Source organism: Hyperolius riggenbachi, chromosome 3 (assembly GCF_040937935.1).
Source record: "Hyperolius riggenbachi isolate aHypRig1 chromosome 3, aHypRig1.pri, whole genome shotgun sequence".
Lineage (NCBI taxonomy): Eukaryota > Metazoa > Chordata > Amphibia > Anura > Hyperoliidae > Hyperolius > Hyperolius riggenbachi.
The window spans coordinates 342827054-342850966 of NC_090648.1; the positions used below are offsets into that span (position 1 = coordinate 342827054).

Below are 23913 nucleotides of genomic sequence, written 5' to 3' on the forward strand. Positions count from 1 at the left end.
CACATCAGATAGATAAGAAATCTATCTCATGATCTATCTGCTGCTAATCTAACGAGTGTATGGCCACCTTTAGACACTTAGTAAAAAATAAAGGGTTGGTAAAATACCACATCTGGAGTCTTAGATTTTTTTCCGAATCGACTGACTTTCTCACGTTACCGAAAAACCGCATGAAAATTCAAAAAGATTTTTACCTCATGCAGTATTTAATTTGGTATTTTAAGGAATCATAAAGTATTTCATACCGCATTTGATCAATTATTACAGAGCTTGGAAAATGGATGACAGATGTGATACGCATGCAATTGTGAAAATATACAATTATATGTTCCAATTGTATGTTTTCTTTTCCGAGTGCTGGACTTCTTTATTTTTTAATGAAATGGGAGAGCACATAGTACTGATACCTCTCACGCCCAGACTTGCACTTAAAAGTGGACCTGAACTCTTGCACAGGACTGAAGAAATACATTGAGAAATGCACCCTGTATGTATTTAAAGAGTTTTGCCAGTTTAATTCCCACTCACTTGTGTCTAATCACTAGCTTTAATCTGATCTCTCCCCTGTGTCACATAACTGCCTATGGCAGAGATGGCAGATAAGGCCATTTGAAAGCACAGGAGGCTAACAATATGTCTGCTTCCATGAATCAGGAAGTAGAAACAGTGCATATTTATTTTAGGATTTGTATCAGCTGTAACAAAGAAATGTTTTATTGTTTAAACGTTATTACTGTTGTGTATCTTTTAGAGCAGAGAGGACATTCTGAGTTCAGGTCCGCTTTAATGAGGTGTGTAATGCTGGGCATACACGGAGCGATAGTGGCTGGATAGTGTAATGGTTAAGGGCTCTGCCTCTGACATGGGAGACCTGGGTTCGAATCTCGGCTCTGCCTGTTCAGTAAGCCAGTAATTCAGTAAGGAGTTCATTGGGCAAGACTCCCTAACACTGCTACTGCCTACTGAGTGCGCTCTAGTGGCTGCCTCGCAAGCGCTTTGAGTCCGACAGGAGAAAGGCGCTATACAAATACTGCCATTATTATTATTATTATCAATTGAGCCGCTGATGGCTCGATTGATAATATCCGAAAGGTCCGATGACCGCGCGGATCGATTCCCCGCTCGATACTGCGAGCGGGAATCGATCCGTGCGGCCAAGGGGACGCGGCGGGAGTCGATCCGGCGGCTAATTGAGCCGCGGGAGTCGATCCGCCGGCTAATCAAGTTGCCGGATCGCTCAGTGTATTCCCAGCATTATACACAAATGGAGAAGACAAAAGATTTTCAAGAGCCTGTCATTTCATTCATGAATAGTGTTTTGCTTTTTCTGACAGGTCCATAAAATATTGATAAGGAAGCCAGTGCACCACCTCCAACACCTCGGGCTTGTTGATGGAAGTATTTTATGGATCTTTATAATGCCTTTGCAAGGGTAACTTTGCCTCTCTATTTTTTTGCTGTGAAATGCTGTGTGAGTTCAGAAAGCTTCTTAAAGAGACCCTGAAGCGAACAAAAAATGATGATATGATTTGTATGTGTAGTACAGCTAAGAATTAAAACATTAGGAGCAGAGACATAAGTCTAATATTGTTTCCAGTACAGGAAGAGTTAGGAAACTTCAGTTGTTATCTATGCAAAAGAGCCATTGAGCTTCACGACTTTCACTGTTGCAGAGAGCTCTGTCTTCTGAAGCTTGTTATCTCAACTGTCAGCCACTGTATTGTTTTTCCTTCTGCAGAGGACAAGTCAATAGTTCACTGGCCTGCTCTGTAAAATCATTTAGAATGCTGAGTAGTGTGTAAACTGTAAATATTACATAGTTTCATAGTTATTTTAGTTGAAAAAAGACATACGTCCATCGAGTTCAACCAGTATAAAGTACAACTCCAGCCTGCTCTCTCACATATCCCTGTTGATCCAGAGGGAGGCGAAAAAACCCTTACAAGGCATGGTCCAATTAGCCCCAAACGGGAAAAATTCCTTCCCGACTCCAGATCAGATAAAATCCCTGGATCGACACCATTAGGCAATGATGCAATGTTATAAAAAAAAACTGAAAATAAAAATATGAGACTATTTTCATTGCTACTAATGTTCTAGTAATTATCCATACTACACATACATACATTCATTATATCATCTTTTTTTTTTTTTTTTGCTTCAGTGTCTCTTTAACAGTGAAACATGCAGCTGCTAATAAACAGCTCCTAATTTGCAAAGAGTGCCAAACCCTTACACTAAGATGAGTGTCATAGCTACATACTATGGAGCCCCATAGCAAAACTTTCATGGAGAAGCCATGAAACAGCATAAAAACCTTTAAAGAAAAACATTTTTTTTTGTTACAGAAATTTACAGAAATCTCATCTCATTGATTGGACTCCAGCTAGCTGGCTCTTGGAGATGTCATTAATCTAGGGGTTCACATACTTTTTCCGCCGGCACTGTGAATGTTTACATGGTGTGTTCAATAAAAACATGGAAACATTTCACTATCTGTGTGGTATTAGTTTAAGCCGACTGTGATTTTCTATTGTTGTGACTTAGACAAAGATCAGATCACATTTTATGACCAATTTGTGCAGAAATCCATCTAATTCCAAAGGGTTCGCATACTTTTTCTTACTACTGTATCACCCCAGAACAACCACACTTAGGCCTGGTTTACATTGCACAAAAACCGTAGCGTTAAGCGGAGCGTAGAAGCTTATCTGTAGACGGATGCGATACATTTCAATGAGAAAGTTCACATTGGTATTATAAAACAGATCCGCTTCCTACGTTCCGCTAAACTGATCGGACGTTCCCGACCTGTACCATTTTTATTAGGGATGGGACAACGAATCCGGCAAATCCACGAATCCCTCGAATATTAGAAAATATTCGAGATTCGTGGATTCGAATCCCGACGCCATTTTCCACTGTACGAATCCGCCGAATCCCGACGCTGCATCGCCGCGCATCCGCTGCTCGCATCCGCCGCTCGCATTCATCCTCTGACCCCCCGCGCCTCCTCCGCCCGCCCGCATACTTAGTATCAACTCACCTATCCATAGCGGAGGGCAGAGCAGCAGACCTCTCGCTGACTTCCTGGTTCCCCCTAGTGACCAGCTCTTACAATGAAGTCATCAGTAAAAGCTGGTCCGGTCACTAGAGGGAACAGGGAAGTAACGAAGAGGTCTGCCGCTCTGCGCTCCACGGGAAAGGTGAGTAGATACCTATGCAGGGGTGAGCGGAGGAGGCACGGGGGACGGAGGAGGCCATTGGGGGTGAGCAGAGGAGGCACGGGGGGGGGGGGTTGCGGGGTCCACCTACCTATCGGACACTATACCTACCTACCTACAGGCCACTATAACTACCTACAGGCCACTATACCTACCTACCTACCTACCGGCCACTATCCTTACCTACCTACCTAACTACAGGCCGCTATACCTACCTACCTACCGGCCGCTATACCTACCTACATACCTACAGGCCACTATACCTACCTACCGGCCACTATCCTTACCTACCTACCTACAGACCGCTTTACCTACCTACCTACAGGCCCCTATACCTACCTACCTAAAGGCCCCTATACCTACCTACCTACCTAAAGGCCACTATACCTACCTACAGGCCTCAATACCTACCTACCTACCCACCTACCTACCTAAAGGCCCCCTATAAGGTACCTATACCTGCCTACCTACCTATACTTAAGGCCCTATACCCTGCTACCTATACTGAAGGTCCCTTTACCTACCTACCTAAAGGCCCCTATACCTACCTACCTACATACCTACCTATACTTAAGGCCCTATACCCTGCTACCTATACTGAAGGTCCCTTTACCTACCTACCTACCTAAAGGCCCCTATACCTACCTACCTACCTACATACCTACCTATACTTAAGGCCCTATACCCTGCTACCTATACTGAAGGTCCCTTTACCTACCTACCTACCTAAAGGCCCCTATACCTACATACTTACCTATACTTAAGGCCCTATACCCTGCTACCTATACTGAAGGTCCCTTTACCTACCTACCACCTACCTATACTTAAGGCCCTATACCCTGCTACCTATACTGAAGGTCCCTTTACCTACCTACCTACCTATACTGAAGGCACATGTACCTTACTACCTATACTGAAGGCCCCTATACCTAGCTACCTACCTATACTGAAGGCCCCTATACCCTGCTACCTATACTGAAGGCCCCTATACCTAGTTACCTACCAATACTGAAAGCACATGTACTGTGCTACCCATACTGAAGGCCCCTATACCTTGCTACCGATACTGAAGGCAGACGTACCTTGCTACCGATACTGAAGGCCTCTATACCCTGCTACCTACCTATACTGAAGGCACATATACCCTGCTACCTATACTGAAGGCCCATATACCCTGCTACCTATACTAAAGGCCCATATACCCTGCTACCTATACTAAAGGCCCATATACCCTGCTACCTATATTGAAGGCCCATATACCCTGCTACCTATACTGAAGGCCCATATACCCTGCTACCTATACTGAAGGCAAATATACCCTGCTACCTATACTGCAGGCCCCTATACCTTGCTACCTATACTGAAAACTACCAATATTGAAGGCACCCATACCTAGCTAGCTATACTGAAGGCACCTTTACCTCGCTACCTATGCCTGGGTACCTATACTGCGGGCAACTATACCACGGATCGCACAATTCTTATGTGCAGGATTCGTTAGATTCGGGATGCGAAAGGTTCGAGATATTCGAGAACCTTTTTAGATTCGGATCCGGATTCGAAGAAATTGTGGATTCGTCCCATCCCTAATTTTTATGGAACTGACACAGACCTGAACGCTGAACGTATGCAATGTATCTCAATGGAAAACGGACAATACTGATCCCATTGGCTAGAAAACGTACCAAAAGATCACTTCCTGTTTTGATTTTCTCTACTTCCGGGGCACAGATCGATGCACTCCACGCTGCCAGACACAGCAGGTTCCAGGCTTTCTGTCTGCTGCATAGGCACACTGCAACATAGGCCCATTGCAAGCCACATCACCTATCCACTGCAGCATGGCTACTGGAAGCTACACCACTCGCTACTTCAGTGTGGAGGACCTGATATTGGTTGTGGAAGAACACCCTCAACTCTATAATAAGGGGCCACCACCTTCTTCTCCTCATAATGGTCCTCCACCTGGCATAGTACAATGCCACTGCCACTGTTGCCACAGTGAGCCAAAAGTGGAATTGGAACAAGGGATCCGTTGGCCTCATGGTTCCACAGAACAGCACACCAAAATGGAGGAATGTACTCTCCTGAGGTCCTTGTCTCCAAATGAACAAAGAACTACAACTCAATAGATAAAAACAACTACTGAAACCACCCCCCTCTCCAAATCCCACCCTGACCAACCCCTTTTCCCTTCCCCATTGTCCATTTTCCATACGTTTTCGTTCACACTGTACCGGAACAGAACGTATGCAAAATGGTTGTAAAACGTGAACAAAACGTATAAAAACATATCGAACGAAATGGAGAATGGATCCGTTTCGTCCGACCCGTCTCGGATCAGGTGCAATGTGAACTAAGCCTTAGACACACTTCGGACAGCTGACAGTCCTGATTTACACTTGCTGATTACTTGCTGTTATCATCGACTTACACAGGCTGATCTCTCTAAACACACAGAGCCAATTTCTCAGCAACTATATGTGTTTTTCTTGTCTGAGTTTTGGTCCGCTTTAAGGAGGACATAAGGTTTGGGGTTTGTATGAAGACACAAGGCTGCTGGGTGAAGCTTTTCCTGATATAGGTGATTTTGTCACTAAAGAAGGAGTCAAACTCTTCACCTGAGATGCAGGGAGTGGGTGGTAGAGGTGGGTGAGGTGAAGAGGGAGTTGAAAGTAGCAAAGAGTAGTTTAGGGTTGTAGGACTGTGAGGAGATTAGGGAGGAAAAGTATGAGTGTTTGCTGCTGATTGGGCCTGTCTAAGTGTGTGTAAAGCCTATATGTAACTCTGTAAGTGCTCAGGCAAATCTTTTTTCTCCAACCCCCTTCAGCTACCTGGGAGCGGCTTTTCAGTAGTTCGCTCTCCTCGTTGAACAGGGTTGATGGTGTGCCCGGCTACGGTAGATTGAGGAGGAGGAAGCCACAGAATCAAAGGCTGAAGTTAAGGTGTTGTTGAAATGAGCAGATGCTAGCTCAGGGTTAGTAAAGGAAGGTAGAGTGAGTAGAGGATGCACAACAGAGAAGTAGTTATGCAATCATATGAGGCAGTGGATTATGGCAAGCTCTGTAAAGATTACCATGAGCTGATTAATATGACAGTGGTATATTAGGTGGCTAGTACTTTCCCCTTGCAGTCGAAGGTTCAAATACACCCTGTGCATGGAGTTTGCATGTTCTGCAATTTTTGAGTGAGTTTCCTCTGGGTACTCTGGTTCTCTCAAATATTAAAAAAAAAAACATACTGAGTTTAATACCTAGACATTGGAAGTCTCAAATGTTTTTAGGGGTCCGAATGATAGGAGTAATTCATATCTTTTTGAATCTCTCTTGATGATGGCATACAAATAAAGATGATCATTAGCTAGCATAGGGCATTGTAAGATATGGGTACACCACCTCGGGTGAAGATAAGACATAATAGTCGATTTTTTAGTGTGACTAGAATGATAAAATATTTGAAAAATGGGTCGTATTGTTAAATAGAAAATAGGCTGATTAGATAGCTGAATTTATTGTGCAAACTGGCCATATCAAGCCACTGTATCTAGAAAATGGATGGAGTCTATGAATAATTTGTATTGTGGTGTTTGTAATTTTGCAGACAAAAATAAGAAAATAGAATTAAAAAAAAAAAAACAACATACTGACTTTGCTTCCCTAAAACTGAGACTACGCTGTGCTGTGGGCATTAGGCTCTGAGTCCATCTGAGGAACAGTAAGGACATGAGTAGTTCAGTATAGTCTGTACAACTCTGTGGATGTAAATGCATAACAATACTTAACCGTTATTCATAAAAGCTTCTTGTGCGCTTACCACCGCTCCTATAGTCACCTGCAGCAAAACCTATGCCTCTTATAGCACTTATGTTTGAACATCAAAGAAGCATAATAGTGAAGGCTTATCAATTAATTTAATGGAATGACTAAAATGTCATTGCTTGCTGTTATCGACATGGAAAATCTGCTTAGCACAGTCCTTTTATGGGAGCTTCACTGGCGTAAGATGATCTCTTTTTCATAAATGTATTTTAGAGTATCTGGCTGATATGGTACAAAGAATGTGCACATCTGATGAAGGACTGCTGACATCAGGCAAACAGGCTATGAGGGCTGCTTCTGTGTCTATCTACTACACAGGGCTGATTTACAATAACATGCTGTACTGATCAGAAGCATACATAGCCCTCTTGCACATAAATAGAGTGGTATCTTACCTCAAACACAATGATAAAGGCGAGGCGTGCAGCAAGAACATGCCAGAACTGCAGAGTGTAAGCGTAGGGCTCAGGCGCATGAGGAGGATCTCTGTAATCACGGTACCTGGGGGCATGGAGACATTTCTACTAGTGATACAAGTAAATACATAAACCCAAATATGTAGGGCTAACATATTGGAAAGACAAAAATAAGATATGACTTTCTGTATAAAGTGAAATTCCACCTTATTTGAGATATTAGCAATTCATTCAGTTCTGTTCTACAAACAGCTAGGGTTATGTAAAGCGCACCTGAAGTGAGAGGGGTATGGAGGCTGACAAATATACTTCCTTTTAAACAATGCACATTGCCTGGCTGTCCTGCTGATCCTCCACCTCTAATACTTTTAGCCATAGACCCTGAACAAGCATGCAGATCAGGCTTTCTTAAAGCGGTATTGTCACCATAAAAATCAAATTTCAACAGCAACTGGTCTGAGTGTATTAAGTAATAAAGATGCTAATCCTGCATTCTAAACTTGCAAAAATTTTTCTGCTGTTATGGTTTTATCACATACTTTAGGAGCGCTGGCCCTTTAATAGCCATTGTCATTCAGTTGCATGCTGGGGGTTCTTTTTATCTATAATATATTCCTCCTCTTCCATTTATTTCCCTATCTAGCTGCTTATCTGAAACAGATCCTCTGATCACTTGTGTTTACAAGCAAGGCTGAGGTGACTTAGTGATTGGAGGATAAGACAGTGTAGTTCCTAGTATACACCTCAGTGGGAGTGTCTGAAGACTCTGGGAGGAGGGCAGCTAATGAATACACAATGAGCAAGAGAAGGGAGGGGAGAAAACAAGAGTCAGGGAGGATATGATGTCAGCATTAGCTTGGCAAGATGGCCACTGCCTAGAATAGGATTTTCTGCTTTTCCTTTATAAAATTCACAGCAATCATTACGTGGATAGCACAATACATCTGTTATGTAAGTAGAAGTAGTATTTATCTACTTATATATGTGTTTTTTATTTCTAGGTTAGCATGGGTGTTGCTTGTTCTTTAACTGGTTCGGCCTATCTGGACGAGCTATCTCGTCCAGATAGGCACTGCTGCTTTGCCTGCGTGGTGCCCGCGATCGGGCGCGCGCCCGCGTGCGCACCCACCGCTAGCCCCCCGATCAGTGAATGGGAATATAATTCCCATTCACCGATCTAACTTCTCCGCAGAAATACCGACGTTTTCTATCCAGAGAGCGCGGTATTTCTGCCCCCAGGAAACTTCTGCTCAGCATTTTAGTTCCTGGATGCGAGATCGTTCGCATCCAGGACTTTTTCACTGTAAAACTGCACCCACATACATTTTTAATTAAAGAATTATAATATTTTACATTTAAAATAGGCAGTTTCCCTCCCACACCAAAAATTACCCACATACATTTTTTATAAAAAAAATAATAATAAAAAATACAATAAAAAAAACCAAAAACAACATAAATAGTTACCCAAGGGTCTGAACTTTTTAAATATGCATGTCAAGAGAGTATGTTATTATAGTATTTAAAATTATAAGCTTATAAATAGTGATGGACGCAAATTGAAAAAATGCACCTTTATTTCTAAATGAAATATCGGCACCATGAATTGTGATAGGGACATCGTTTAAATGGTGTAATAACCGGGACAGATGGGCAAATAAAATACATGAGTATTAATTACGGTAGCGTATATTAATTTCAAACTATAATGGGCAAAAACTGAGAAATAATGATTTTTTTTCATTTCTTTCTTAATCTTCCTGTTAAAATGGATTTAGAAAAATATAAATCTTAGCAAAATGTACTACCCAAAGAAAGCCTAATTAGTGGCGGAAAAAACAAGATATAGATCAATTCATTGTGATAAGTAGCAATAAAGTTATAGGCGAATGAATGGGAGGTGAACGTTGCTCGGATGCATGAGATTTTCGGCACTGGGCGCTGAACCGGTTAAATGAAAAATCTGTCTGGATTAGCTGCATGCTTGTTTCAAGTGTGTGATTCAGACACTACTGCAGTCAAAGAGATCACCAGGACTACCTTGGAACTGGTATTGTTTAAAATGAAATAAATATGGCAGCCATTATATCCCTCTCACTTCAGGTTCCCTGTAAACTGTATACCTTTATTCTAAACACACAATCACACAGCCCCTCCACCATGAGCATAACATCTGCCAGGTGGGAGTGTCCATACTGCTGTGTTGTAGGCCACTCCAGCAGCAGCAATGTTACGTATAATAATGTTGGTGGTTGGTGTGCATGAGCATAAATTGGGGGATATGTGAAATGGTTTAAGTATAGCAATTAATGTACATTAAGTATGTTCTCATTGCCTGTCTTTTCTTCCGCAAACCCTACATGGTGAAAAGTTCTCTACACTGCTTTCAAGGCAATCCACCTCCTTTTACAAAAATCAGTGCTGTCCTGTTCCGGTGCTATGATGTCAAATGTGGCCAGTCATGCCCAGTTCTGCCAGTTTTTGTCAACTATACAGGTCTGCTTCTGCTATAGATTCAACAATATGTTTGCAATCTAACTGATATATTCATATTACTAACTAATTGTTGCAACAAGGTCACTTGGGTGGCATGGACCTAAGGATTAACATTTTCACAGTTCTAGCAAGTGAAACATTACATTTCCTCTCTTCCTGCTGTCCACTGTCCAGTCTTTATATGACAAACCTAATAATACTATATTCTGTATACTGTGCTTTAACCCATATTTCCTTTTACAGAGATTGGTAAGTAGCCTTGTTACTAAAAACAATTGAAGTTTTGATTGATGAACAGTAACTGACTGTCGCACATCAGATACCAGTGAGCTTACCGGCAATATTTTACAACAGCTCCATTAAATCTTCTTACATGGAACTCATCTGAGCGATTCTCAAAATCCATTACAAGGAAGACAGATAGGCTGGCATTTACATACCCGACCATACACCTTTGAACACAGCAAAAAAAAAAAAAAAAAAAAACACAAATGAGCACACGTGACACAGAAGTTCCCTATATTATTTACTCCTCTAGGCTCAGCTTGTAGGCCATTCATAAGTCCTTAGCTATAGCAATCACCATGTCGTATGACAATTCCCCCATGGCTTCAACACTGTACACTAAGAGTGTCCCCAGTTCACAAACATGTCAGAGCAGAAATGCCATTACTCTCAACCCTTTGCACTACTCTGTCCACATTTTCTAACGAAGTTGAATCAGCTTATGACTTCCCTTGACCCATGTTCTGGAGAAATTGTATTATTAAACTTCCTTAAAGGTCAACTTAAGTGAGAATGGAGTCTGAAGAAGGCAGATTGGTGGAAAGTTTATGCTTCACATCTTTTGGAGTTAACCAATGAATGATGCTAGATTAGAAATGGCTTGATACATATGACTCCCATAGTAGTACATGACATATGACACCTACAGTACATTATGACAGACATTTAATAGCAGGCCCTGTTTGCTAGATAACCTAGCTTTTGCAGTGCTCAGCAGACCTAGAGAACATACACGGCCAGGCTAAATGTGATTCTGTTCATCACCACTCCTAAGCTCTTCAGTACAGTTTAAATATGTACATCAGTAAAAGGCTCAGAAGATCAGAATATTACTGTACTTTTCTCCAGCTTGTCCTTGCCCAGCACAAGGTCCATACTTGTAAGCATACACCAGCCGAGGAATGAAATCTGAGGTCACAGCTATAACAAATGCATTGGTGATAACAGACAGGATCCCGATGCCTTCCAGAATCCCATACCAGATACCTGTTGGATGAAATGATAATCAGTTAGCACAGAAGACAAAGACGGGACCCTACACATTGTGGCTAGGAATACACACATTATTGTATTGGATGAATTACAAGTGTGTGGCTACTTTATACTGATTCACAATAGCAATCTGTGCTGTGACACTCACCTATGTCCTTAGCGCGAGAAGCTAAAGGTCGTCTCCACTGAGAGATAAATTTGTAAGCATCAAGGCGGATTTCAATAATATTATTGAGTAAGGCAAGGAGTGGGGCAAGAGGAAAAGCTGCCACGAATATTGTTGTGAAGCCAAACTGAAGAACTGTAAAAAGGAAAAGAAACAGTATCAAGCAATGAAACATGAATTACATAACAGCACCAGCAGGAAGCATTGTCAGGTAAAATAGGGGAGATCAGTCTCAGTTTTAATTTGTACACTAATTTTGCAGCCTGGCCTATGTCTCTGGGTCAGAAAAGGATTAAGATTCAGTACTAAAACCTCACTTGTTATTTCCTAAGATGTGTTCACTGGGGATTCTCCCTAAAAAGGTAATACTCTAAACTTGAGACCATACTATTTTGTGAATCCCTGCTGTATGCTCGTAGGGTCATAACAATGAATTGGATTACCCCACGGCCTTGTGTAAGATTTGACTGGCTGTCGCAAGTCAATAGTGTGCTACCTTTCATTAAATTTGTATATACCCATAGAGGTTGCCCTGGAAAATGTAACAAGGTTTAGGCTAAATGGGTATCTTTCCCCTGACTACTTAAAGGGATACTGTAGGGGGGTCTGGGGAAAATGAGTTGAACTTACCCGGGGCTTCTAACGGTCCCCCACAGACATCCTGTGCCCGCGCAGCCACTCACCGATGCTCCGGCCCCGCCTCCGATTCACTTCTGGAATTTCAGACTTTAAAGTCTGAAAACCACTGTGCCTGCATTGCCGGGTCCTCGCTCACCGCTGATGTCACCAGGAGCATACTGCGCAGACACAGACCATACTGGGCCTGCGCAGTATGCTCCTGGTGACATCGGCGGGATCGAGGACACCGCAATGCAGGCGCAGGGGTTTTCAGACTTTAAAGTCTGAAATTCTAGAAGTGAACCGGAGGCGGGGTCGGAGCATCGGTGAGCGGCTGCGTGGGCACAGGATGTCTGCGGGGGACCATTAGAAGCCCCGGGTAAGTTTAACTCATTTTTCTCCGACCCCTCCTACAGTGTCCCTTTAATGTGCCTCATACTGTATGGTGTGGTCAGGATATGATGTGATAGACACTGATTAACCTTTCGTACGATTGTTTTGCATAATTTTTTTGCTTTGTTTTCCATTAGCAACTATATAGTCTGCATTCTATGTTTTGTTTTTTCTTTATTTTCTCACAGTTTTAATGCCTGTTGCAATAATATTATGTGAAATTGTATCTCCATGACTTCGCAATTAACACCTGATACCTTAATTGTATTATCTAAGCATACTTGGTGTTGGTATGCACTACCTTGCTTTCATTATACTGTCTTTGACTGTGATACGGTATATTTTGACTGCATTACTTTTTACAATTATGCTAATAATACATGTTTTTTAAAAAAAGATTCAGTATTTCACTTCTAGCCTTTGTTTCTTCCTATAGTCTTTTCGGTAAATTGAGGTGGGAGAGTTGTCAAAGAGGGGCTGCTTCATGCCCATAAGGCCCCAGGCAGTTGCCTAGGTTTCCTTGTGAATGATCCTACTGTGCTCTGGACCTACTGATCATTTTCACAAGCAGTTGTCTTGAAAGTAACCTTATTATATGTGCCCAGTTTGTGTTATTCTACATCTTCTATTGACTCCATTGCATTCACAAGATGATTGGCAGAGTCATTATGTTATATAATTACAGTTCACCCACTTCAAACTGTTAATGCAAAGAAGGCTGAATCACAGTGAAATAAAACATCTTTTACATTGATGAACAGAAATAGACTGTTTCATGTCAAACTTAAAGAGGAACTGCAGTGAAAATAACATAATTAAAAAAGTGCTTTATCTTTACAATAATTATATTTACATGATTTAGTCAGTGTTTGCCTATTGTAAAATATTTTGTTTCTCTGATTTACATTCTGAAATGTATCACAGGAATCATCTTTACTGCTGGCAGGTGATCTCAGTGGAAGGAGATGCTGCTTTTTTGGCACTTGGAAACAGCTGTTATTTGCCACAATTCAACACAGCTCCCAAAAAAAGAAAAGAAAAAATATTTGTCTACATCTCGTTAATGAGGTCTCTGGTTTACTTTAAAGAGGAACTCCAGTGAAAATGATGTAATAAAAAAAGTGCTTCATTTTTACAATAATTATGTATAAATGATTTAGTCAGTGTTTGCCCATTGTAAAATCTTTTAAATCCCTGATTTACATTCTGAAATTTATTACACGGTGACATTTTTACTGTTGTCAGGTGATGTAGCTACTGCATGCTTTTTTGGCAGTTGGAAACAGCTGTAAACAGCTATTTCCCACAATGCAACAAGGTTCACAGACAGGAAACTGCCAGGAGTACCACGGTCCTCAGAGTTTCTTGTGGGAGGGGTTTCACCCCAATATCAGTCATACAGCGCCCCCTGATGGTCTGTTTGTGAAAAGGAATATATTTCTCATGTAAAAGGGGGTATCAGCTACTGATTGGGATAAAGTTCAATTATCGGTCGGAGTTTCTCTTTAAACACATAGGTCATTTTTATTTATTTGTGTGTATTTGGGAAAAATATTTTGTGGATTATCCTTACAAAGGTGAAAACATACATATGTAGGTAGGGAGGGTGAGGAAAAAGCAACACCCTGTGGAGAAACAGCATAGAGACCACGGGAGCTCCAATAGAGGAAGGAAGAAAATTGGTACTCACAAAGGTAGGTTGCAATCAGGGCAACCAACCACAAGAAGCAGGTCGAAATGTATAAACCCGACTTCACTCAGGGGTCCAGGAAACCTGGATGTGGTCATGCTCCTAAAAAAACAACCAGTGGTCCAAATGGCGGCTAAACCCTAGGCAGCCTGTATGTATAAATGGCGCTACAGGAACAAAATAAATAAAAGTTCACTAAAGTCCACTTTCCCTTTAACAATCCAGATGACCAACTGAAAACACATTGTTTGGTGGATAAATCTGACCAACTATCAGGCAGGTTGGAATTTTTTACGGAGTTACGCTATGGGATGCCTTTATTCTCTATGAGGTAAATGAAAGGCAATTAGCCCGAAGAGGAACTACCCAGGACGGATCTTCTACCTACAGTGGTGTGCGCCAAGCAGCGGAGGAGCCTGAACGGGAAAGGCATTACTGCTTATTTTGACCAGTCTCGCAGTGGTCAAATTGGACGGGTGAGTGCAGTCCCTATAGGGACACCCCAGTATTTTTATATCAAGTAAAGTGGAGCGCTTTCTACAATATTGGACAAACCCTAGGCAGCGACAGGAAACACCCCTCTAAAGGAGGATGGACAAGCACCCTGGCGTTCTATTGAGATCGCCAGGGCGGCTGCGGGAGGGTTTTTTTTTAATAAAAAAAAAACTATGAAAAAAACTATGAAAGCCCACTAGAGGGCGCTCCGGAGGCATTCTTCTGATCGCCTCCGGCAAGCATAAGTAACAAGGAAGGCTGCAATGAGCAGCCTTCCTTGTTTGGCTTTCCTCGTCGCCATGGCGACGAGCGGAGTGACGTCATGGACATCAGCCGACGTCCTGACGTCAGCCGCCTCCTATCCAGCCCTTAGCGCTGGCCGGAACTATTTGTTCCGGCTGCGCAGGGCTCGGGCGGCTGGGGGGACCCTCTTTCGCCGCAGAGCGGCGGCGATCAGGCAGCACACGCGGCTGGCAAAGTGCCGGCTGCGTGTGCTGCTTTTTATTTGATGAAAATCGGCCCAGCAGGGCCTGAGCGGCACCCTCTGGCGGTATTGGACGAGCTGAGCTCGTCCATACCGCTAAGGTGGTTTTTAAAACAACTTAATGAGAAAAATGAGGTGGCTTACCTCAATTAAGAAAGATTAATTTATTATGCACTGGCAACGTGTTTCGTGGGCCTGTGCCCACTTCCTCAGGCCGATTTAAGAGCGAAAGGGTGCTTGCAGCCAAAAATTTAATTACCTTGGTTTTATCATACCTCTGGGCGCCTCTTCTCCCCCCTTTGTACTTATACAATTGACTATTTTTCATTTTCATTATTGTAATTAACGTAAATCCCCATGAAGATGTATTTTTTCACCTTACCATGTAATTTCTGCTGCTCAGAGTAAAAAAAAATTGTATTATGATTTTATGAGAACAAAATATGAAACCTGAAAAGGAGGTGGATGCTATTTATAGTCACTGTATAAGTAAAAGGAACATGCTGTTGCTGCTCATAGTAGACAATTAGCTCACGCATACTCAGGAAAATAATTTTCAATTATACTGGTAAGAAAGACTTCATGTGGCTGAAAACTTCCCTGCTCTATGCCTTCCCGTTATCATTAGGAGAACTCAGAAGTAATAATATCAAATTCCCAGCAATGGAATCTCTGCTAAAGACACAGGTACTGTTATCTTACTCTTATGATTTAATTGGTGTACTGATGTACGGATTATAAACGTAGCAGCGCTATTGCTAGTGACACATAGGGGATTTAGAAACCATTTCTTCTTGCTCTCATTTTTCAAGTGGCAGAAAAAGACTCTGGAAAGCAATTAGTAGCTTTGCAACAGTTCGGTGGCATCCTGCCAGATGCGCCATTAACGGTGACACTAGTGGTTTAGCAAGCAAATTTTTTATAATCATTTCCGCTCTTTTCTCAAAGCAATGACAACAAGCAAGAGAGTCAGTGACTTGTGAAAAAACTGCAAGGCTGAGTCAAGATAAAAAAAAATCATGTCACTTTGTGTTAAAAGGAAAGCAAAACATGGTAGGTTATAGAAAATGCTATCATCTTCTTACAGCCAGTAAAAGGGCTAGTGTACAGGGACCTTTGACTTAGGTTAATTTTAGTTTAGTTTTCACATTCATGTCCTTTCATATTTCAGATATATAAGGGGATGGGAAAATAGCTGGTCAGTATTCATCCAGTACTTGAACTAAAGACAAACTGAAGTTGAATTGATGTGAAGCTGATATTCAGCTGAAGTCAAATGTTCATGTACAGTACACTGAGGGGATGTGTATGCCGCATGTAAGTCAAAAACATTACAACTGTATTTTTAATTGCAATGTGACCAAGTTCACAGTGTGATTGGTCTCGGCTTGTGTCACATGACATGCAAACAAAATAACAGGGAATAGCTGCACCCTAAGATATATTGACAGGCTTCTTCTGCAACTCATTACCACCAGTGAGACGCTCTGTCCTTAGATTACTAAAAATCTGTTTCTTCAAAGTCACTTTATATACAGTAGCGCTCAATTCAACCCTCTTGTGATCCTCTCAGTCAGATCAAAATTAATACACAAAATTAAAACACAAAAGAAACACAACCATAGTGTAGCCTATTTCAATGATCACAAATATCATCCTTTTATGACAGGCACACAGTTTTAAGTGAGGAAACATGGAGATATAGGGTTGGTCCACCACCTGCAGCCTCAGGCGCTTTCCCACTGACTGAAAGGATCACAAGAGAGGATTCAATTACAGTGGTTTGCAAAAGTATTCAGCCCCCTTGAAGTTTTCCACATTTAGTTACATTACTGCCAGAAACATGAATCAATTTTATTGAAATTCCATGTGAAAGACCAATACAAAGTGGTGTACACGTGAGAAGTGGTATGGAAATCATACATCATTCCAAATATTTTTTTTACAAATAAATAACTGCAAAGTGTGGTGTGCATAATTATTCAGCCCCCTCAGTCAATACTTTGTAGAACCACCTTTTGCTGCAATTACAGCTGCCAGTCTTTTAGGGTATGTCTCTACCAGCTTTGCACATCTAGAGACTGAAATCCTTGCCCATTCTTCTTTGCAAAACAGCTGCAGCTCAGTCAGATTAGATGGACAGTGTTTGTGAACAGCAGTTTTCAGATCTTGCCACAGATTCTCGATTGGAATTAGATCTGGACTTTGACTGGGCCATTCTAACACATGGATATGTTTTGTTTTAAACCATTCCATTGTTGCCCTGGCTTTATGTTTAGGGTTGTTGTCCTGCTAGAAGGTGAACCTCCGCCCCAGTCTCAAGTCTTTTGCAGACTCCAAGAGGTTTTCTTCCAAGATTGCCCTGTTTTTGGCTCCATCCATCTTCCCATCAACTCTGACCAGCTTCCCTGTCCCTGCTGAAGAGAAGCACCCCCAGAGCATGATGCTGCTACCACCATATTTGACAGTGAGGATGGTGTGTTCAGAGTGATGTGCAGTGTTCGTTTTCCGCCACACATAGCGTTTTGCATTTTGGCCAAAAAGTTCCATTTTGGTCTCATCTGACCAGAGCACCTTCTTTCACATGTTTGCTGTGTCCCCCACATGGCTTGTGGCAAACTGCAAACGGGACTTCTTATACTTTTCTTTTAACAATAGCTTTCTTCTTGCCACTCTTCCATAAAGGCCAACTTTGTGCAGTGCACGACTAATAGTTGTCCTATGGACAGATTCCCCCACCTGAGCTGTAGATCTCTGCAGCTCGTCCAGAGTCACCATGGGCCTCTTGACTGCATTTCTGATCAACGCTCTCCTTGTTCGGCCTGTGAGTTTAGGTGGACGGCCTTGTCTTGGTAGGTTTAAAGTTGTGCCATACTCCTTTCATTTCTGAATGATCGCTTGAACAGTGCTCCGTGGGATGTTCAAGGCTTTGGAAATCTTTTTGTAGCCTAAGCCTGCTTTAAATTTCTCAATAACTTTATACTTGACCTGTCTGGTGTGTTCTTTGGACTTCATGGTGTTGTTGCTCCCAATATACTCTTAGACAACCGTGGAGGCCGTCTCAGAGCAGCTGTATTTGTACTGACATTAGATTACACACAGATGCACTCTATTTAGTCATTAGCACTCATCAGGCAATGTCTATGGGCAACTGACTGCATTTAGAACAAAGGGGCTGAATAATTACGCACACCCCACATTGCAGTTATTTATTTATTTGTAAAAAATGTTTGGAATCACGTATGAGTTCCGTTCCACTTCTCACGTGTACACCACTTTGTATTGGTCTTTCACGTGGAATTCCAATAAAATTGATTCATGTTTGTGGCAGTAATGTGACTAAATGTGGAAAACTTCAAGGGGGCAGAATACTTTTGCAAAAACCACTGTAAATTCTACTGTATATAAAGGGACTTTTGCATGACATGCAGACTGGAGCCGCAGGGGGATTGGCTGCATGGTGCAATCATGAGCTGAACTGTAATGAATTGAAGAGGACCTGTCATTCTGCCAGGAGCAGGAAATGTATAATGCTCTACTGCCACTGCTGCTCTGCATTATGTAGAGAAGCAGGCCAGGACCACCAAGTCTCCAGGCCTCCACATGATGGCGGGGGTAGCAGAGGCTAATGTTAAGCCCCTGATGTCAAACAAAGATGTATACAGTAACAAAAGGGGACTGATAGCATTCCAAGAGATAAGCGACTCACTGCATGGTAGAATTTAGGAGCCCCCTTTAATTAGAGGACCACCAGATGTCAATCCCCGCCCAAGTATAAAAGGGGTTCATTTTTTACTCACTACTACATAGAATAAAGGGTTAAATGTAAAAACTTTGTTCTAGTCTTCTGTTTAAGTCTCCTTAAAGGGACTCCGAGCACCTCTCATGGGCATGCCTTTAAGCCTGACGGCTTCCAACAAAGTCGTGCTATGACCCCTCTGGAGGAGCCTCTTGCAATGGTCATGCGTGTCACTTCCTCTTCCTGCTTCATTCAGTGATGCACTTCTCTAACGGAGAAGACAGGTGTGACTCGGAAGTTATAACATAGCCAAGATGGCAGCCACAATTTTTCAATTGAAATCGAACAAAAAGTATTTGGTGTAGAACAGTGATTCAGGCATCAAATGAAAGAGAAGAGCACAAGCTACAGAAAGGTATGCCTCTTTACTTTGCAGTACTGGTGGGAGTCTTAAAGGCATACTCATGAGAGGTGCTCAGAGTCCCTTTAATTCTTCTTTTAATTCTTAAAACTTGCTTGTAGGGCCTCCCGCTGCCCATCGCACCTCTCTAGAACCTGCCAACATTGCCACTTTCCCACTTCCCACTGCACATCTGTCGAGCACCCCAGACACAGCACTGCTGGTGCACCACTACTCCGAATTGCTGTCCTACTAAGCCATTAAAGTACAGAAAGCCCCAGTAAAAGCATTTTTTGGTAGTTAAATTTTTCGCCAGGACTCTTTATTGGTCTAATCAAAGGGCCAATAGGAGGGAGCCCTAGCAGCAGATTTATAGACGCTTTATCCAGTGGTTTCCTATTATTTGCTACTGGTGCTGATGAAAGAATTTGGGTTTCCAGGTTTCTTATTGGTCTGTCACTAATGAGGTTCCTTAGCAGCAGATTTCTTAGAAGAAATAATAAAATCTTACAACAAACGGTGTGTTTATTGACTAACTTTTACAGAATTAAGGCTGATGTGGTCACAGGAGTCTATTGTACAAATTAGCTGAGAGGGAGTTATTATCTGATCACACCAATTTTGGGGTGACTGGATAGCACGATAAACTCTTACACCTACTGTATTACTGGGTACCTCATCAGGCAAGGGGATTTGCCCCCAACAGCCCCTGTTCCCACCAGTGGTGAAGACAGAACTGTGGAATGGAGGTCAGGGGTTGTGTCACCACAACTGGTGGGTGTGGGTTTATTCAAGAAATGATTTCCCAGCTTTTCAATGATATGAACACCTTCAGCACCATGGAAAGCTTCTGGTGCTGCAGCAGCTGAACAGCAGATAACAAGCAGTGCTGTCATAAAGCTCACATTACCACATGTGTACAAACTGCAAGCAGAGAAGAGGCGAGACAAATCACTTCATGCAGTCACTGTGTTTTCTATACTTTAGGAAAAGCGAAGAAATAAGACTCCTGGGGAATTAAATATAATAAAACTGCATAGTAGAGGTAAAAGAGTCAACTCTGAAATCAGTGTTAGTTACAATATACCCAAATGTACATGACAGTAAATTATCAAGTTTGCCTAATGAGAGCCATAGGGAACTGTAGATATCTGGTATACATAGCTCCCAACTGTCCCTTTGTCAGAGGGAGAGTCCCTCTTTGGAACTAAATCCCTCTGTCCCTCTTTCTTCCTCATTTGTCCCTCTGTCAAGACTGATGTACAGATATATGTAATTACAGTGGAGTCCCAGTTATCTGGAACTCAACTAACCAGCAGTCTCAACCAACCAGCACAAATCCCGGCAGTACTCACAGTGGTAAAGGCCAACTTCTTAGGCTGTTTGTGGTGTGCTCAAAGACTGGGATTCATGCCCCCCCCCCCCAAGTTAATTTACTTTCAATGACTGCATTTTAACATTGAATGCAAAGTTCATAGTATGCATATAGAGTGAGGTATAGTAATGTATTAGCTAGGCCTATTCTAACATCGATTCTCAATCAACCAGAAAGCACACTTATCCAGCATCAGCCGATCTCCATCGATGCCAGATAACCGAGACTCTACTGTACATGCATTTTTCTAGTGAAAAATAAGTTTCATATATTGTAAATGGTATTTCTATCATTTTAATTGATATATTTCTTATTTTTAAATGTTAAAATAAAGGAGAACTAATGATTGAGAGGAATTTTAAAACTTTGTCTTTTGCTTCTGAATTCTTTGTGGTATTAGTGACTAAGTGTGTTGTGGGGGTGTGATTAGGGGTGTGGCAGGGGTGTGTCTTAAAGTAGCCATCTATCTTATCTCAAAAAGTTGGGGGGGGGGGGGGTAGGTTTGGGCATATTATGGCGGTAGGAAACTATACTGTAGACAGCTGATGTTATTTTAACACAGATTTTCTTGAGAATCAGAAATATATTAACACAAATAAATAACCTATGCAGGCATATTGAAAGGGGGACACTACTACAATATTTTACATCCTTTTTGTCTGCATTACATAGGTTCTGTGAGAAAAAAATGATGTTATACTTGGAACAATGCTTTTTTTGTCTACTGTAATCCATATCAACTGGCTCCATACTTTCATCTTTGCAATGATTTTGATGAGAAAAAAATGACACTTACTCATTTCAAGGTATTCTTCAAATAATCCATATGGGTTGATGGGCTGCAAGTTATAGTCTTTCTCCCACTGTGGAAAGCTCGATTTCCCAAGAGATCCATGCTCCTGCCTTAACTTTCTACGAGTCCACCAATTCTGGATCAACCTAGATAAACAGAAATAGCATCAGGCATATTCCATAAGGCACTGCAAAGGCTAATGCAAAAGATCCACAGAAGCAAAAGCAAACAATTGTGTAGCAGAGAATATTTTGATGGGGGTTACTGTTTATATGAAAGCAGAATGACATCCTAGCCTTCACAAATAGTCACTTACGGGTAGCCAAGCTCCATGAAGTTATTCCAGGTTTGCTTCAGAACCATTATAATGCCCATCTGCATGCATAAGTCAATAAGGCATCCACTGGGGTGACACTATGGATACATAGGAGGACACACACCATTTACTAGCATTTTCTGCATTAAACTCCAATCACAAATCAGAAGTGTTATGGTTCATGCACTAGATTAGTGGTGCTCCTCTGTGGCTAAATCCACTGCACATTTGTAAGACAAAAATCATATTAAGCATTATAAACTACTTACATTTAAATAAGAAAAAAAATAGCTTTTCAAAAGGCTTGTTTGAATAAATGAATATGTTATGATAATATGGTAAAACATTAATATAAATTAAACTATTCCAAACCCTCTGCTGGACAAGTTTAGCTTTTTTAAAATGCTTTTTGGTTACTAAAAATGCTACTTTGCAACATGTGCTGTATTTGTGTATACAGTAATTGACTCTTGTCACATTCAGGTGCAGCACCTAACCACTCATAGTGCTGGATTCAGATGTCTCCTTGCCTCACTCCTCCCCTCCCATGGGTACACACGGTAAGATTTTCCTTGCACTTTTGCGACCCGATCTTTTTTTCCACACGATTCTGCACTTGATTCTGCGCTCGATTCTCTTATCTTCATTCGTTTTTCTTATCGTTTTCCATTCACTGCTATGAGAAATCAAGCACAGAAACGATCGGGAGCAATATCGGATGTGATGAATTTTATCAATCGGATCCATCTATCGCACGGGAAATTGTACCGTGTGTATTAGGCATTACAGCTAATCTTCACCAAAGCAATGACAAAATAGGCAGGCAGAGGCGCCTGCTAGAGGTACAAATAGAGTCTATCAGTGTCTCCAGCTGTCAGCTCCAATGGCCATTTTCTTGGAACTTATGTGACACAAATGTGCACTGTGCCACAGTACACCTTGAATGCAGAGTGTATAAGCAAAATAACACTTCACAAATTCACTTAAGTGAATTATGGGTAGTGATCTTTAACAGGTGTAGACCCCTGGGGTCTTCTTACCTCTGAATCACAAGCAATGCAATAGTCTATAGAACTAAACAAAGAACTTACCTCTTCCAGTCGCCATCTATTTATAAGCCTTAAATAAGCACCCGGCCGTCCCGCAAACCTTGAATGATAAAAAAAATTCCACATATATGTATTATTTCATTGACTCTGTCATTAGTGTAAAAACTATAAAAAGCCTTTACAAGAAATGTCATTAAAAAGATAGTGATGGGCATATATGGACATCTTTGTTTCACCATTTGTCCCCCCAAAATGTCACATTTTCGCATCAAGTGAGAATATTTGCAAAAAATATATAGCCATGAGATTTATGCACAAATCTGTATATGTCAGAAAGGGGGTTGATTGTGAAATAAAGTATGGTTTTGTATCAAAACTGGTTAGCGTACCATATATGTTCTCTCTCTCTCTCTCTCTCTCTCTCTCTCTCTCTCTCTCTCTCTCTCTCTCTCTATATATATATATATAATTGGCCATTTCAGCACAGGTGGAATGTGAAGAGAAATCAGGGGACAGATTGGCATAAAGGAAAGAGAGATATGGAGACAGCAGACAAATGATTGGTTGAGAAAATTTAAGATGGCCAGGGAGAGACAAAGAGAAAGTAAACACAGAAATGTGAAATATTTTTATATGGAAACACAAAAGGGAATATATGTATATATATATATATATATATATATATATATATATATATATATATATATATATATATACATATACATATATATATAATAAAGATGTAAAGATGTGATCTTACCTTCCGAGGAAGAATGCTATGTAAAATGTAGAACTGTTCAGATTGACAAACTGAAAAAGAAACATTTTCAAAGTAAAGCTGTTCTCCCACTCTGATTCAGTACGTGGCTGTTCTGTGGGCAAAAACATGTGCACAACTGTAGTTTTTAAACATTTTTCAAATAAATCTCAAGCATTAAACACACTGGCGTGCAACTGTTGCACAGATAGATTGTTTTTTATGCTTAAAATAAAACAATAAGCAACACAAACATAAATAGTCACTCAGTCTCCAAAATGTAGTAAGGTACTGCAGATCTCAATAATATATAGATACTATATTTTATTAACAGCAAAAAAGTTACTCAAACAAACCATTCACAATACCTGTACCTGACTAGAAACTTAGAACAACTGCTTTTCTT

The 23913-nt window shown here is 41.3% G+C and overlaps 1 protein-coding gene across 3 annotated transcripts in view; it reads right to left on the reverse strand.

The window, feature by feature from the left end:
- Positions 1 to 23913, reverse strand: part of ANO4 (anoctamin 4) — a 273834-nt gene that overhangs the window by 7511 nt on the left and 242410 nt on the right. For all 3 annotated transcript variants that reach the window (XM_068272805.1, XM_068272806.1, XM_068272807.1), the window contains 8 exons: positions 23511 to 23622; positions 22793 to 22850; positions 21702 to 21799; positions 21389 to 21531; positions 11381 to 11533; positions 11079 to 11226; positions 10290 to 10406; positions 7438 to 7543 (listed from right to left, as the gene is read on the reverse strand). In XM_068272805.1, the coding sequence (XP_068128906.1) occupies positions 7438 to 7543; positions 10290 to 10406; positions 11079 to 11226; positions 11381 to 11533; positions 21389 to 21531; positions 21702 to 21799; positions 22793 to 22850; positions 23511 to 23622 (935 nt within the window). The remainder of the gene's footprint in view (positions 1 to 7437; positions 7544 to 10289; positions 10407 to 11078; positions 11227 to 11380; positions 11534 to 21388; positions 21532 to 21701; positions 21800 to 22792; positions 22851 to 23510; positions 23623 to 23913) is intronic.